The sequence below is a fragment of the Stegodyphus dumicola genome, chromosome X1 (assembly GCF_044657685.1).
Source record: "Stegodyphus dumicola isolate Sdum_Otavi_A_Nest chromosome X1, ASM4465768v1".
In the NCBI taxonomy this organism is placed as follows: Eukaryota; Metazoa; Arthropoda; class Arachnida; order Araneae; family Eresidae; genus Stegodyphus; species Stegodyphus dumicola.
In genome coordinates, this window is record NC_140780.1 from 128,892,650 (window position 1) to 128,910,292 (window position 17,643).

At 30.9% G+C, this 17,643-nt stretch overlaps 1 protein-coding gene across 1 annotated transcript in view; it reads right to left on the reverse strand.

Annotated features, from left to right (window-relative positions):
• Positions 1–956: 956 nt before the first annotated feature.
• Positions 957–17,643, reverse strand: part of LOC118182444 (carbonic anhydrase-related protein 10-like) — a 1,559,317-nt gene continuing 1,542,630 nt past the window's right edge. Inside the window, exons 9-10 of the mRNA XM_085806946.1 lie at positions 12,674–12,716; positions 957–9,327 (exon numbers count right to left, since the gene is read on the reverse strand). Of these exons, the coding sequence (XP_085663072.1) occupies positions 9,299–9,327; positions 12,674–12,716 (72 nt within the window). The 3' untranslated portion in view covers positions 957–9,298. The remainder of the gene's footprint in view (positions 9,328–12,673; positions 12,717–17,643) is intronic.

Here is a 17,643-nt window from a genome sequence, read left to right on the forward strand (position 1 = left end):
AGGTTAATAGTTGTGTAATCTTCCTTTAAAGCAACGTTAAAAGTTGGTATCATTTTAGCAAAATATAAGGCCATAATTGCTCTGTTTTTCTCTTTTTATGTCATGACATCAGCATCCACAAGGACGCAAAATTTTATGTTTCATTAGAATCATGATGTTATGGTAAACTGCGAAATTCTAAAAGCAGTTCTACATGCGATATTGTTAAACGTGATATAAACGCATCGCAGGATATGAGAATATATTCTTTTTATCTCATAACAACTGGAAGATATGAAATGCTAGATTAGTTTCGAACTGGTATTTTCTAGACACTGCGGTAGTCGATTAGCTTAATTGTAACCTGTCGCAGTTATTTATATACACATTTTATATTTTAGATGGTAATTACATCTAAAATATAAAATGTAATTATAAAATGTAATGTAGTAATTTCAAAACAGTATGGTAAAATTTTTATACTCTGATATGATACTTTTGATAGCAGTTAAGTCATATCAGTTTAGATTTTAATGCTGTGTGTCTTCTCGTGTGAATTTAGAGCATGATGATTTTGATACATTTTGATAAAGAGTTCTATTTCTTAAATCTGGCCATAAAAATAGAACATATTGCTCGATTGGATAGGTATTTTTGTTGTTTTGACTGAAGGCAATTTCACTGATGTATTTAAGAGACTGTAGAAGAAATGTGTGATTGTGTGTGTTGTGTGTGTGTGTGTGATTATGGCAAAGCTGGCAAAGGGAAACTGGCTCGTATACACGTTACACATGGGGAAAACCACGAAAACACCCATGCAGCCAGCCCGTTCGCGGGATTCGAACCTCCGACCGAACTACCAGTGTTCAGCGACTTTACCGCTCGGCCGCTGGTGGGCTCCTGTAGAAGAAATGAAAATATGATATGTGGAATTTGTTTCATGAATGAAGACAAGACTAAATAAAACAAGGAACATTATGAAAGTACTTTTATTTCCTGGTCGACAATTGTTTTTGATAAATCCATTGCCAGTCTCTGATCTGTACACAATCAGATACTTTTGACACTTTAGCTTAAACATCGATGGTATCAATTTATTACATACACACACGCACACACATGTATATATATATATATTTATTTGTTTATTTATATATAAGTAGCCAATAAAAATGTGAACAAAGTGTTGCCACATTACATGAACATTTGCATGAACACGAGTAGAAAATTTTTCAGGTATTAAATTAATTCTATACACCTATACTTCACTCAGTGATATTTCATGTGATATTCACAACTCATATGGCTGTAGTGCGAATAAAAAATCACATATTTTTCACAAGAGTACCTCTGTAACCAGTTTAATACTGCGAGCGATTTAGATATGCTATCCATACTTTAAAGTAGATTCAACTTCTCTGTAAAAGCACGCGAGTATTATGACTCTACAATAATAAAAATTAACAAAATAAATAGAGAAAAAATTCAAATGGAAATATTTTAAATCACTAGAGTATAATGATGAAAACCTTGTAGACTTATGTTATAAATTTAACACGATAATAACATATGTAGTATTTGCAGAAAAGTATAGAAATAAATATAACAGTTTTGAGTGAAAAGTTTAATTTTAAATGGGAAATTCATACGTTGGAAAAGGAGTTACAGTTTCACACACACTTCTCTCAGGACAAAATCAAATAGCCAAATTCAAAAAATAAATCATTGCTCCCATAGTCCTCTGATTTCTTCAAGTACTAGAAGTGGAGTTGTTTTGCTTCCAATATTCAATTATTTCGGAAATAAAAGAGCAAACTACATATTACTTCAAAGATTTTCTAAATTTTAGATATCAGTTATGAGTGACAGAGCATTTTAATAATACACTGATCTTATTCAGAGACAGCTTAAGTTTAAAATCTCATTCCGAAGTAATTACTATTACATCATTCGTTTGTCTCTCGTGGTGGGACTTTAAACTGCGAATTTTTAGCTTTTAATTTTTCCCCATTAAATAAATTGATACATTTAAAAATTACCACATTTTCTTTTGTTTTGATGGACGTTGAAACATCGGAAAACATTATTGAAACATTGATGGACATTGAAAAAGGTCGATTTTAAAGTTAAGGTATTATTTACAACTCTGAATTAATGAATAATTATGAAAATCGTTTTCGCAAAGTGTGCAAAAAATGGTATTTCATGAAGTAACGAATCTATTTGATCTCTCTTTTCATCGAATCAGCAAAAGTCAAACTTAATTGTCATTAGTCAAATCAAATCGATCAATTTGTTTTTTAAATGCAAATAATGATATTAAGGCGTCCAAAGGCGTGGCAAATGCTTTGTACTAAGAATGAAAAGAGTAAATATGATGCAGGGAGTGTTAGAACAGAAAGTTATATTACTTATTATGTTATTTACCTGTACCTATTACTTGTGCATATAAAAAAATAAAAGGCAGCCATTAAGACGAGGATGAATATAGCTAATGACATTATTTTAGGAATTTGTTTTTGTATTTTGGAACGATTTATGCATTTTTAAAAATGCTACTATGAATAAGGTACAGAAGACTTTTCAAAAATGCAATTTAAAGTCTCTCCATCATGTTGTAAACGCCTCAGCCGAAGAGAAATTGCTCTAATTTCCAAATTGACATGCTAATTTGTTTAGAATCGTATTGTGTTTTCAATAGTTGTAATTAAGAATTAGTTAGGATAAAGGAATGAACGAGTGAAGATGAAATGAATTAATTTAAAAGCGAAAAGAGTAATTTTAGTTGATTTTTATAGCTTTTTGTATATTAAAATGCATTTAGTTAATTTATAAATAGGCTACTAAAAGTGTGATGAAGACGTAATAATATGTGTTAAAGGAAAAAAAAAAGAAAAAAGAAGATGCCTTCACGAAAAATATCATAACGCGTGTTATATTAAATAAGAACTTTTATAATTCATTGAGCTTTAAAAATCTTAAACCTGAAAATTAATTTTGAAGTGAATTCAGAAGCTTTAAAAATGATTTTATGATGAAAGTCATATGATGAAAGTCATAGTATTCCCTCTCAATGCTGTTCCTAAAAGGGACGTTTTCTTTAGGAAAGCTTTTTTCAGTTTTAAAGGAGAGCTATGCAATTTAAATTTCAGTTTTCAATTTTTATACATCCTGTTAACCTTTCTAGTTTGAAATGTTTTCCCATATGCCTTTTTTGTTATACTTCAATATATTTTTAAACCTCATTTATATAGAGAAACTTTAGCGAGCATGTATTTAAATGAATATTCCTGACCAGACAATATCTTAGTGTCATATATAAACCTTTCTTCGTGAGAAATATTTGGATGGAACATGCTAATAGCATAAAGGCGTGAAATCTCATCCATTCCCATACAACGATTTTATCACCAATGAGAGAAAACGTGATGCGATAATAGCGCGGAAAAATATTCAGTTTAAGGAAGCCTTCAGTTTAATTTCCAATCATAGAAGTTAAAGCTTTCTCATCTAAGCTCTAGCATCTTCCTGTCAACATGTTATTTGATAAGATATAAAATTTAGTAACAGGTGAGAGGGGCTGCTGAGTCTATTCAATTACATTTACTTAGCTAACGAAGGCATATTTGCAATAATGAGCGGACTGAAATATCTATGACTATATTTAAACTGGAGAGATTCCTCAGCTCTAATTTTCACATTATGGGTTATCTTCAATTTTAACCATTGTTTATATTACATACGCACTTAAAAGTTGCTTTGCTAAATATCTCTTAAAATGCTGGTCACGGTTTTAGTTTAAGAAACGAAACCTATGAAGTAGAGTTTCAGATTATAACCATTTTAGTAAAGTGACACATTTTAGTAAAAATATACTAAACCTGATATAAGAGAAAAGGTTTAGTCAGCAAGCTGTTCCTCACTCGACTAAAGATCTTTTTAGGAAAACTAGTACTACTATAATACACATAGCTGAAGTTGGAAAATAGTGTCATAACTTTAGGACTAAAGCTAGTGTCACCCGAAAAAGGACTGAAAAGAATATAGATTTAGGGGTTGGATGATGTTGAATTTCATAACATTCAAATTTTCAAAATATAATATTTCTACAATTGATACTTTGAAGCCAATATTTCTAAATAAATGCTTTCAAATTAATCCTTTAGAAATTTACATTCGAAAATTTATATGACTGCAATATGTAACAATATTTGTGCAAAGTTTTTTAAAATTCAGTTTATTCCTTAAGAAATAATATTTAGTCAAGCACAGGTTTTCCACTAAACATTTGTGAACTGACATGACGTAAAAAATGTGCACAGTTTCCCTCTCAGACGGTATGGATATGCCAAACAACATCTGTAGTTTTTTATGGAAATTATTGCAAGTGTTATTATCGTTAGATTACATTTTGCATAATTACAACAAGCCGTAAATAGATAACTAAAATGGTCACCAGTAAACTTTTTGTTGCTGAACTCCACTGAGTAATTTTAAAAACATTTCGTTTGCTTTTATTTCAGTTTAATTTATTTTTAATATTAGTTACAAATATATTAAGTTTAATGTATCTAGTCTTGTCCAGAGCAATCTAATTAGCTAATAAAATAAGATAAAACAAGCCCGAACTAGCGAAGCGGAAATCTTTTAAATTTAAATGACTCCAGGTCTCTTAACTTTAATATTTATTTAAAAAGGAGTAGTCATTAAAATTTCTGTGTTTTATTTTGCATGAAAGTATGCTCAAAAATCTACTTTATCAAAATAAAAAAAAATGTTTTAATTTTTGTTCCTTGTAGAATGTATTTATGTAAAACTTACGATTCGTAACATTAATAATTCTGCATGTATATTTTACCCATAAACATAAAGAATAGGTTACTTTTACTCAGGCAGAAAGGACAAGATAATAAAGTATTACAGTATTGCAGCATATATTGATGTAACACATGAATGCTTAAGCTATACTTATTTCAGTAGAATTAACATTTGAAACACATCGAAGACGATGTACGTTATGACAGATGACAAATGACGGATGACTATACGATTGTTAAAATATTTTTAACAAATTAAAAGAAGTATAAGTAAGCTCTCATAGTATAAGCGGAGATCTTAAATTTTATTTAATTTGATTTCTTCTTGATATTTATGATAGCTCTACTAAAACCATACAAAATTACCTTCTTTTCTAAGATGATGGTTAATGAACGTTTGTTCTTAGAATTAGGGGAAAAAATCACGTCTTTTTAGTTTTCTTGCAGCACGTAGCGGATGGGCGATTCGTAATTTGTATGTCTCATTTAATCAGATGTTTGAAATTTTTTTTTATTTAAAGAAATCTAAGAAAAATTTTAAAAGTATATCCTTCTGTCGTGTTACAGAATTTCATCGCTGAGGTTTTACTTGAATATTAAATGCAGTACATTTTATTAATTAAAATTATAACAATATTAATGTTTACAGCAAATTTTTAAGAGTAAGTCAAAGAATGACTGAACATAACAATAAAGGGCAAGTTTATAATAGTTGTAAAAGAGATAGAAAATGCGCGTATATACCCAGACTATTATACATAATTAGTATGCATATTATTAATTACTGTAATAGAATTAATACGTAATTAGATATATGTATGCGTAAGGATTTTAAATGGAAATTAAAAAATGATCAATAATTTCATAGATGCTGTTATATAAAATAGTTCATTCAAATATACAAGAGAAATACGTGTAAAACGGTACTAGGAAAAAGTTTTTTTCCTTTTTCATAAATTTAGCTAATCTTCATCTTATGGTACTTTGATGAGCTTTGAATTTAACAATAGATGCACTGGTGATAAGCACAGCCTTTTTAATTTTATGTATACCTTATGTCACCTGCTGAGGCGAATAAAAAATGTTTTTATTTTATGTGTTTTGACACTATTTGATGTGCAGTGTGCACACGCATGACATTAGTGTGAGATATCATCACACTTCTGGATTTTTCAAATGATATTAAAATGGTAACTTTTCCACGGCTTCAAAGTTGGGGCATCCCATATGTCGAAAATTCGGAACAGCTTTGAAATACGCGAGTTTTACACTTTGCTCTCCCTGTTATGCCTTCGGTCAGTTAAATTTTATGAGCATGTTGTACAGAAAATTTTGAATAGTAATTTACCAAATATATACGGCAGAAGAATGCTGAAAAGAGTCATTCATTCACTCCTACATTAAAACTCATCACATGAAAAGGAATTCTACTGATAATTAGTATAGTCGTATACATTTCTGTTATAGTTATAACTTTTGCAGAGAATATGGTTTCCTTTACATTGTGTTTATTAAAGAATACTTTATCATACAGCTTGTGCATAAGGATTATGCAGTGCGAGATCTATAAGAAACCGAATGGAGGATATGAATTACTCTCTATAACTTTTGAGAGTAATATCAGACAAGTCTGAATAGTACTTGCTAAAATTTAAGGTATGAAGATAAGTAGGAGTAAGTTACAATTTTGAGTATACGACATCAGTTTTCTAAATAACACTCTAGCGGTTATTAAAAGGGTAGCGAATGAGCAATACATTCATTTGGTATAAAAGAGATTATAAACTCTTAGTTGTTTTTCATGAAATATGACGATGAAGGTAGATCTTGTTTTTTGATTTTATATACATATTCTTAATTTTCACTTTTATATTCGAAATTTACCATTTATTTAAATGTAGAACGCGATTTAGTGGAAGATAACTCAGTCAACCTAGGAAAACACTAATATTTCTCAACATTTTGGCGATATCAACAGATGGTCTATCGCTATTGTCTTGAATAAATATACTATGCTAAGTCTTCATACTCAATAATGATGACTGATACTCTTTGAATATTTATCCTAACAACATTCCTTACTTTTTTTGTTAATATTTTATGTCTGTAGAGTCTAACACAACTTTTTTTCCTATGATATCATCACCTGGGTTAACAAGGTAAAGGATAAATTAGACCCAATTTTCTGTAACTAATTGACTTGGCAAGATGCATTTATTTCGCGACACCGTACCTCGCCATTTACCATAAAGTATTTTGCACTAAAGGGCAAAGATGTAGGAGAGACAAAACATTTGTCTCATAGCTCTATAGTTTGATGTTCTTGCTGAAAAATGACTGAAGTAATTACTTCGTTTCTATTAAATGACGAAAGTAGTTTTCTGAATTTAGAGTTCTGAGAAAAAAAAATTACCTAAAGTTTTACGAAGTTAGAATATGCTTTAGATATTCTATATCAGTTATAAGATATTTTTACTGTGATTTTTTATGATTGTCTGAAACATTTATTAGGTTCTTTTAAATCATATCTTCATATCACAACGTAATATAGTATACATTTTTTAAATTCCAGAGTTTATTAATTTTTATTTTAAACATAAGGCTAATAAATAATACATGAATTAGCGACTGTTATAGATACCGAACAAAGTTTTCGTTTTGAAATTTATTTATGGGAATTTAAAATATTTTGTTACACGAGAGTCATTGATAAGTTTTGAAAAGCTGGAACATTCACAGAATTCTGTTAGCTTTTGCAATTGAACATTGCTCAAATATTGTATGGATTTAATGCATTATCAGTTCTATAGAAGCTACTAATTTAACACATTATCTTTTGATATTTTAGCTAAATTACTTATTCAAAATCTGAAAAATGTAATTTAATTTTCGACATATTCTTATCTTTAAACATTTGTAAAGAACTTAAAATGATTAATATTTATTCCTTTTGAATCAAAGGACAAAATGACCTGAGACTATTACACGAAACATAAATACATATAGCGATTCAGATTTAAAGATGTAATGAAATAGTAGCTAAAACATTATCAATAAATATCTTATACATTTTGATAAGTTTATGCAACTAATTTAAATTAGTCATTAATGACTAATACTAATGCATTACGTAGACATTTTAGTACTGTTATTAGTAGATCATGAATTGAATTAAGGTCATAATGTTATGTTCACCTTCCTTCATGGGTAATTTTTCTAAGCAACCCTGTGAGCTGATTTAAGTAAAATCATAACCTTTTATAAAACGAAGTGTTATTTCTTTCCCTGCTAGATGAAAGTTTTTAGAGAGCGTATCAGTAATAAAGATAATTGTTATCAAATCTAGCGCTTGACATGAGAAAGATGAACTTACAGAAAAGGATATAAATAAAGTCACGAAATAACGCGTTTCCTCTAATAAGACATATGGAATTAAGTTCAATAGTTGATTATTGATTACATAACATTCATTGAGATACTGTAGTTACTTAATGTAATAGTCCAACATTTTTCTTCACTTTTCAGAGTCAAAAGTTAACTATAGTATTCAGAAAACTCATTGCCAGGCTAGTGTTAATATAAATATATAACTGAATATAGAGGTATACAAATAACGCCTTGTACAGACAAACTCTAAGCAGCTGTCTGTCTGGTTCACACAAGCATCAACAATTAGCTTTGCTTTGTTGACATCAGACCGCAATGATAAACATGCTGTCCACTGTGATAGATATATATATAATTCATATTTGAATTCCTGTTTTACGTCTCTTACATATCAATCTTACATTTCAATACTATTCGCAAAGATGCTAATCAATCACTAAAAATCACTGATATCGATACAATGACGTCTGAATTATCAAGAACTAGTAGCTGCTGAAAATATTACACAGCCTATGAAAGCCTAAAATCATATAATTGCTCCAGATTAGGAAATGATTAGCGTGATCTTGTTGCTTACAAATTTTAGTCATTGGAAAGAAACACTTTGATTTAGAAAAAACACGAAATATATCAGATCCTTTATGGAATGTGTATAATAAATGCGCAATTTGCTGTAGTTAAGTCACGCTGTATAAAATCCTATTAAATCTTCTTGAACAGCTTCTTTTCAATTATGTATATATATATATATATATATATATATATATATATATATATATACACGTATAACATATACATATACTTACATATATATACGTATAACATATACATATACTTATATATATATATATATATACATGCATATATCTACATATGCATGTATACATACTTATTACTTATATATACATACATACACATAGATATGTTCATGCATTTATTATATATATAAGGAGAAAACGAGGGGTCCATAAGAGTTCTTTTTTCTGTACAAAGCATCCAGTGCAGAAACATTCGCAGTTTCAAATTTAGCTGTAAATTCCATCTTGAGAGAGCACCGTGTCTTATACTTAGGTTTTGTAACAGAACATACGATCATGCGAAGACAGAAAATTAGATCAAGGTGCAGGAGATGCCCACGTGTTTGCTAGAAAGAAAGAGAAGTCATTAGTGCATTTCATGTAATATATTTTACAAATCAACAAAATTTTAGATAGGATTAGATTAGATTAGATAGATTAGATTTCTAGGATACTATTGCTTACTGAAGTAGAGTTTGAAACTGTTGAGAAATTCGAACTTCTTCTTTTTTTTGTGGTTAAAATGAATTCTGCACATTAATTCATATGCTCACATACCCATACATGCAAGCAAACGAACATGAACACACACAGACAAACACACATACAAATAAAAATTAAGTATTGAAGCCGTTTTAGAACGGCTTTACGTTTATACGTTTTAGACGGGAACGTTACGTTTAGACGGGAACGTTTTAGAACGGCATTATTAGCTTTTAACCCGTTGTTTCGAAGATTAAAATAAAATATGTTCCATGCCATATGTAATGCCTGACTATAAGCGTAGCTTATCCACAAAAAATTGTGTCATTCTGAATTATAAAAATAAGGCTTAGAAAATTCTAGCTTATCATTTTAACATTTATATTCCGCAATATTAAAACGTGAAGTTGTAGGTTTCTATTATTTTTACTAATACTAGTTATTTTAATTTGTTAGATTTTTCTGTCGTTTCTTATCTCCTTCCGACTTCCTTGCTAATATGTAAATCAGTTACGGGAACAAGAGTATATTTAAACTGAAGTAGCGAAAAGTTTGGTTAGAGCGTGGTTTTGCTATTGAGAGCGCACGTTGTTAATTCGAACAGCCATTGACCTTTGCATTTCGGCTTCGCATTCTTGCTGCTGAAATTATTATCTTGTCGGTGTAGGTTTCTAAGTCCACTTTCTAGGTTAAATCATATTACATAGTCTTGCACTACTTTGAATTTAGTTTGTTACATTAAGTTCCTTGCCACAAGCAGTAGTCCGTAAGCACAATCCGAGCCGTCTGTAAACTATTGTGTTCATTAAAAGGGATTTTATACCCCCTTCTCTGTTGTATTTAAGACAACAATCTTCGAGTCTTTAAGAGAACTCTCAATTTAGATTTTTAAGTAGATATAGTAACACTGTATATTAGCAAAGAAGACTAGATTCTACAAAGTGATTAATTTTTTTAAATGTTTCTTTTTCTATTATTAAAAAAATTTAAAAGCTTGCTAAAGTAATGAAACGATCTCGTTTCTCTTTCAAAAGATAACTATATTCTTTTGCGGAAAATACTGAGTAGTATAAACCTTTTGAAATTTATAATTCATTAGTACTGAATATGAGTTCATTAATACCTCAATTTGTTTCTTTAAGCTAAGGAACCAAATATAAAAACGAAATTTACTTAAAATGTGACTTTATTTACTTAAAATTTATAACATGAAAATTAGAAGCTTGTTTAACAGTCCCATATTGAGAAACGTGGAATAAAGTATTAAATCCTGTATTTGCATAATCCTTTAAACGGTGAAAAAAATTACGAAATTATTTTCACATATCAAATTAACGGGAACTAACATACACAAGCGATATTCTTTAAAAAAAACGGACAGCACTGAAATGCATGCATTTATTAAAAAAAAAGGGTAAGTATTTTGGTCAGACTCAGCTTTCTAACGCTACGCATTTTGTTAAAATTTGTAGAAAAATAAAAATTACCTTTTTTTTAAATGCTTTCTTATGATGGTTATAAGACAATGTTGAACATCAAAATACAATATAAAATCCTTTTTGTTGAATTTCAGGCATTTTAAGTTTACTAAGATACTATTCTTGAAAGCTTAAGCATAAGCACAAACAGGATGTGCATAATTAATTTGAATAAAGTTCAAACATAGTGTCTAAGGAATGTTTTTATATTTCTCTTTTACTTTCTTTCACGGAAATTTCTCATAAATTTGGCCCTATTAGTGGCAAAGTGATAACGATCGCTGAATGCTGGTAGTTCGATACAGCTTCGAGCCAGGCGAACAGCTGGCTTAATGGGTATTTTGCTTGGTTTTCCCCTTGTGTAACTTAAATATGACCTAGTTTCCCTTTGAAGGTTCTCTTCAAAAGTATCCCTTCCCTTAGGCAGGTGACAGTTGAGAGCGGATCCTGACACCCAGACGGCTTACTGGGACTATTCGGGTATCGTGCGGGATCCGCAACTGTACAACGCGAGAACTCTTTGGCGCCACAGAACCGCCCAGGATTAAGCTGCTGACGCCGCGCTTCTGGGGCGATAAATAGTTCTCGCGTTGCCACAGTGGTAGATTCCGGTCGATACCCGATATCTGCCTTCCCTTAGATAGTTCTGAATCTAAGGAGAGGGAATATACTATATTCAAATTCCACTATACCATATTCCTAAGAGTATCCACAGAAAGCATCGCGGACGAAAACGTCGCGGAGAAAATAACGCAAGGCGAAAACGTCGTTGTATAAATCAACACGCGGAAAAAGAAAACAATGAGAAAACATCGCAGTTCTAAATCATCGTGTTATAAACCATCGTCTTCGAAAATAATGCGGTTCATCGCAGTTTTAAAACGTCTTTGTCGAAAATATCGTGGTAAAAAATAAAGCACCTACAAAACCATCGCATGACGATAACATTGCAGACATGCGTTTTCAGACTTTACAAATTCCATGTAGTATAAGGAGATTTGGGAGCGCAAGAAGAAGCGAGGAATATTTTTACTTTTATATTTCATATTTTTGAATTAGCTAATAAATTTTGATGAAAAAATAAGAAGGAGATTTAAGCATTCAAAAACTGAAAATGAGTAGAAAATAATGTTATGTATAGCAGTTAATAGAATTTTAAATTTATATAGTTAAATAATAAAGATAATTAATTAATTAATCTTGTTCACCAAGTTTTATTGTTATTTTTCATGAAAAGTGTAGTCTAAAAAAGATTAGAAAACAAACGACATGGTGTTCACAAATCATTATGCTAACATCCGTTTAAAACTTTTGAAGTCTGAAAAACTCATGTCTGCGAAAAAGAAAATGATCATCATGAAATGATCTGTAGGTGTTTTATATTGTACAATGATATTTTTTACGACAATGTTTTAAAACTGCGATATTTTTAACTGCCTTATTTTCTACTCCGATGTTTGTACTACCATTAACTGTGATGTTTTCTCCTTGCTTTCTTTCTTCCCACGGCTTTCGCTATGCATTGTTTTCTCCGCGGCGGTTTCGTCCGCAATGTTTTCGCCTGTAACCATTCTTAAGGAGTTACACTGGATTCAAATAACTTTACCTTAATTTCTTATCGATTTGAAATGATATTCTAGACAGAGTACTACTTTTGATTATATGGCTGTTTAAATTTGAATCCGGGAATCTCTGTCTGTTTCAAAGAGAAGTTTTTTTGATCAATACTCACCTTGGTATCTCATATTCCTGTGCATATTGGGGCAGTCTTTACCCTAAAATATAAATAAATATTGAAATATGAACTAAACTCTCGAGATACATAATAAAAATTCAAAATTTAAAACATTGTATAATTCGCTATTCTTAATGTAACCCTGTAATTCACACATTGCGTTCACAAAATTGCTATTTAGCTCAGCTTGTTTTCCGTGTTTGAATTCCTTTTGAACAACAATTCTTATTACGTAAAATATAAGTACTTCAAACCAGAGATTTGAGTTACGTGTACATAATTACAGTTTCTGTAGTATATTCCAAGTAATAACTGCAAGTAAATTTTTAAGCCATTGGATTCAGAAAATTAATACACGAGAAGCCGCTTAATGTGATCACTATAATGTCGTTATGAATTGCTAAGTCCCGTGTTTTAAGGAAGTCACCAAATAAGCGGTCGCGGACACTTAGCCGACAGGACACTTAACCGACACCAGTTAGCCGACAAGACATTTAGCCGACAGGGACACTTAGCCGACATGGACATTTAGCCGACATGGACATTTAGCCGACAGGACATTTAGCCGACAGGGACACTTAGCCGACAGGACATTTAGCCACACGGACACTTAACCGACAGGTCATTTAGCCGACACGGACATTTAGCCGACAAGACACTTAGTCGAAAAGGACACTTAGCCGACAGAACATTTAGACGACATGGAATGTTAGCCGACAGGACATTTTGCTGACACAGAGAGTTAGCCGTCAAGACATTTAACTACGGGACACTTAACTATCAACACATTTATTCGACAGGACACAAAGCCGACAGTAACGTTTAGCTGGCACGTACCCAATAATTGTTCAAACTTACTATCAATTACAAATTTCTCGACTTCTTCGTAAGTTCAATATTTAAGTTATTTTTTCACTATCAGTACAATTCATTTTGAGATTCTTAAAGATCTCATATATACTTTTAATTATTGTGTTAATTTAGCATTGTTTGATATATATCCATGGACCTTATAAGAAATAGGCCAACCCAAATGGGTTTTCTCCCTTGCCTTGGCGTATTGCCGGCTATCACCTTGACCACATCCTCCTCCGGGACGACTTGCAGAAACTTAACAATAGTTGGCTATTGCAGCGCGTATAATTTTCAAGAAAAAGCTGGTGATATGACCTCATTTCACAAATTAGAATTTTTAGATATTTTTATTTTTGAAACTGAGATTGATTTTTAAAAATTTAGCATGTTTATCAAGCGTAATTAATGTTCTAAATAATTATAAAGCTGTTACATGCTTTCATGTCTTGATATTTTTTAACTTTTCCTATGCTGTAAGGAAATTTGTATCTCCTTCTTTTAAAAAATAATATTTTAAATCTGAACTAATAGAAAAATTCAAACAAACAATTTAAGATGTCTAGAAACCAGACTTCGCGAACTTCATTTCTCTTGCATCGAAATTGATGAGCTAATTTCTCTCACTCAACTCTGTTTGAAACAAACACATTTTGTTTTCCAAAATAAATATTACAAGCAAACTGAGGGATTAGCCACGGGAAGCTCCCTCAGTCCCATCCTGGCTGATATCTACATGCATTATTATGAATCAAAATTGTTTGAAACTTTAAACTTCCCGGCATGGTTCCGCTACGCAGACGATACTTTTACTCTGTTTGAAGGTAATAAAGATGATTTAAATAAAGTTCTTTCAACAATGAATTCTATTGATCCTGCTATTCAGTTCACTTTTGAACTTGAGACTTGCAATTCTCTTCCGTTTCTCGACATTCTGGTCACACGTAACACATCCAACTTCAGTACTACGGTTTACCGTAAACCTTCATCGGTTTGCCTTCCACCACACTTTAAATCATGTCATCCGACTAAACAAAAGTTAGCTTCATTTTATTCCTATGTTTCCCGCGCTCTTCAAATTTGCTCCTCCAAACTATCTTTTGATGAAGAACTAAATGATTTAAAAGCAATAGCCATTGACAGGGGCTTTTCACCCAACATTATTAATCAAACAGTTAAAAAATTCTCATCTAAACACATTAAAAGGCAGACTATTGTTTTAGGAGATTATAAAAATTCTTTTGTCATTTCCTTCTTTCCATCAATTAGCTATAAAGTTGCACATATTTTGCAGAAATTTAACTTACGGGTCGTTTATTCTCCCATCTATAAAATTCCTAGTTCCATACTCAAGGACCCCATTCCGGATATGAATTCCTGGGGTATTTATAGGATTCCTTGCCAGTGTGGTTTAATTTACATTGGCCAAACTAAGAGAACCTTAAAATTTCGCGTCAAGGAACATGAGGCATATGTTAGAAAAAAGGAAACACAGAAGTCTTCTGTTGCTCAAAATTGTTGGTCCGAAAATCCCACTTTCAATTTTTCTGCTGCCAAAATTATTCAAAAAACATCTTCCATTGGAGAACTGGATTTTCTAGAGGCATTTCACATTCATAAAAATCTTTCTGTTCTAGTTAACGATCCTAATTCCAATCCAAATTTGCCTTCGGCCTTTAAAGAAATTATGTTTTAGTTCTGGTTTCACCAACAGATGGCGCCACTTGCTTATTCTTGTCCAGGCTTTCTTATCTTATCTAATCATTATTTCTTATCTTGTTCATTTGCGGTTTTGCAGCTGAAGATGGTGGTTCGGTAAAACCATCGAAACTAGTCCTGTGAAAATTTTGTAAATATAACGCTGATTTTTGTTGTTTGACTTCTGAATTAGTATTTATTCGACGTGTTATTGTGTCTTAAACAATTTTCTCTTACAATTTTTATGCTTTTTATTAGCGTAAATATGTAAAAAATACTAAAATCGAAAAAAATGGATTTTTGAAAGTTTTTGCTTAAAATTCTTATTTGTACTGCTTTTTTTAAAAGTATATCTGAATATTATAGCATAATATTCTACAAAGAAGTTTTATTTCAATAATATTTCATAATACATCACAGTGATTAACACTTTTAACACTTTAATAATTTTTATGCATTTATTCTAATGTTAAAAATTGTATTTAACTGTAATAATTAATTGTGCTAGTATTTTATAGTGATTATTTTTTTTTAAATTTATGTCTAGTTCTGCATAAGCTTTCTTATTTATTGCTAATTTATTTTATTAACCCAAAGGGGCGGCAGCTCAGAAAAGCTATTAGTTTCGAAACGTCATTTTGCTTTGTTTCACTATAAATGTCCGTTTCACTTTGCAAACTGTTGCCACCAAATATTATCGCCCTGTATTAAAGTTAAAGAAATTAAATAATGAAGAATCTGCATGAATGCATGTATGTTTCTCTCGCACTGTGAAAAAAACAACAGAATTTAAAATCATAAAATTTTGAATGACGTAATTCTCCACCCGAACATGGGCACCTGGACGGCCTAATTTCGAATTTGTTTTAATCCATTTGATATTTTGTAACTTTAACGAAGTTTTGATTAAGAAACTCAACGAGTTCAAAGCAAGCAATGGCAACCCTGTACAGAAAATAACAATCTCCAGTGTGGAAATTCTAAAGATATGTCATTTTCAAATATTTTGTGATATTGTTCTTGAATTAAATTTTATGTGGTTTACTTGCGAAGAATGTTATGTTTAATAAATAAAGGTAACACGCAAAACGTTACAAAAACGCTCCTTTGGGCATAATATAAAATTATATTGCTGAGTGCTTCCAGAGTTTATCCTATTTTCCCACTCATTACGCTCAAAAAAGGTTATGCTCCGAATTTTATGAATTACTAAAATAAATAATCATCTTGCAATGTTAATAATTAATGATCATATAATCAAATAAATGATAGTCTTGTTATGTTATAATAATTTTAAAAACTACTGCCTAAAAATGCTCATAAAATCAAAAAAAATTATCAGATCTTGTTTAATTTTACCTTATTTGTTTCAAAGCATCATATGCTATAAGTATTATTTAATTTTACTTTATTTGTACACAAAAGTAAGTTCATAAGTTTTGCGTTTAGAATTTTTACCGTTTTACTAAAGTAAAGAAATTTATACAAGAATTACGCTTCAAAAAAATGCGCAAAATGCAGTAAAAAGTGCTTTTATGAAATATGTTAAATCTTGTTTTCAAAAACTGGGACTTTCATAATCTCATCACTTATACAACGTATCACATTAAATAATTAAAAACAGTTATGTGATACAAACGCCAGCGGTTTCCGTGTTAAAGTAAGCCAGATCGTCCCTACTCTTTCTTACGGGCCCACCAGCGGCTGAGCGGTAAACGTCGCTGAACACTGTTAGTTCGGTTCGAATCCCGCGAACGGGCTGGCTGCATGGGTGCTCTCTTTGTTTTCCCCATGTGTATACGAGTATACGAGCCAGTTTCCCTTAAAAAGTCCTCCGCGAAGGCATCCCTTTATAAAGCGCTGAAATTTCTCGTCAGGGAATATGAATGAAATTTCGAAAGGAAAAAAGAATTCCTTTAGCTAAGTACGGCGGTCACTTAATTTACATTTTAATGTGAGATCTTCAAAAATTATCCATAAAGCTTCTTCATTTAATCAACTGGGTTCTTTTGAACACTTTCACTTCATTAATAATTTTTCTTATTTACTTAATGATATTAATTTTCCAATCTCGCTCTTCCAAATGCTTTCAAATTTTTAATACCTTTACGTTTCATTACTATTTTAGACATCACATGATGTTACATTCTTTCCCTTACAAAATCGTTTGGCTCTTCCCACTAAGGAAATTTCCTTTCCCTTTTAATGAGAAATCTGAATAATGCAATAAAAATTATTGTTATTCTTGAATTATACTTTTTAGGAAACGTATGGTGGTGAGGGTTAGTTTAGCAAATATATTTTATTTTGGTATTAAAAAACAATTAAAAAAAGTGAATTTTTAAGACAAGCAAAGGTATAAATTATTTGTGACCTCTATAATTTGCAGTTCATGCCACCATTCTTGAGATAAAAAT